General features: G+C 37.1%; 1 protein-coding gene across 1 annotated transcript; it reads right to left on the bottom strand.

Annotated features, from left to right (window-relative positions):
• Positions 1–200: 200 nt before the first annotated feature.
• On the bottom strand, positions 201–542 carry SARC_13384 (hypothetical protein; the record flags this gene model as incomplete). Its single annotated transcript, XM_014292485.1, has 1 exon — positions 201–542. A coding segment is annotated over one exon (342 nt), but the record flags the coding sequence as incomplete, so codon positions are not given.
• Between the last annotated feature and the right edge of the window lie 482 nt (positions 543–1,024).

Raw genomic sequence — 1,024 nt, 5'->3', positions numbered from 1 at the left:
CACACACCACACACCACACACCACACACACATATATATATACGTATATATATATTATATATATATATATATACTATATACTATATATATATATATATATATATATATAATATATATATATATATAATATAATATATATATATATAGAGATAAAGTAGCCTTACTCGTATTTACTTACTCGCAAACATACATTGTACATACCCAGACTTTGGAACACTCCCGTGCATTGGGGACATCTGGTGATTTGGTTGTTGTAGTGTGCTCATACTGCTGTGTTGTTGCATGTTGAGCTGAGGGTTACTGCCATTTTGCAGGCCATTCCCACCGGCAATGTTCGGGTGTTGTACTCCTTCACTGTTGGGTTGACTGTGCTTCTGTTCATCTTCTATGAGCTGCAAATGCTGTTGCAGATTCTGTGGATTGAAGGGCGCCTTCCCTGTAGTGTTACGTATGTTGTTGCCATGTTCTTGGTGTGTGTTGCCGATGCTATTACCGGTACTCCTTGTCCGCCCGTATGAAGAGCGCAGATGACCATCTTGACTCCTGTGGAGTGGGCAAGATACATATACATACATAAATTTATAAAATTTTAAGCAATTTCATAATAACACATTGCTATATGTGTTTTACACATCCTTGTTTGAAATACATATACCATTGTTCGTATTACGTAGACTGGCGATGACTCGAATCCTATATGATGTCAGTATATATGTACCCAAGCCCCCACCCCCCGTAAGGGGTGAATATGTAGATTGATGCATTTATTAGGCATAGAACATATATAATACCCTGTGTTGTGCACACATCCTTCTATGTCATAGGAAAAATATTGTTTGCGCTGCGCACAACATTGACGTCTTAATCGTGTCTGCTACCGATTACACCGGCACTTCATGCCCACTCGTAGAAAGCACGTATATCGCGATCATCCTCCAACACAATTTATATATATATACATATGTACATAAATATATATATATATATATGTATGTATATATATAAATACACACACACACACACAC

This window comes from Sphaeroforma arctica (assembly GCF_001186125.1).
Source record: "Sphaeroforma arctica JP610 unplaced genomic scaffold supercont1.3218, whole genome shotgun sequence".
Lineage (NCBI taxonomy): Eukaryota > Ichthyosporea > Ichthyophonida > Sphaeroforma > Sphaeroforma arctica.
This window is presented reverse-complemented; position numbering and strand designations above follow the sequence as displayed.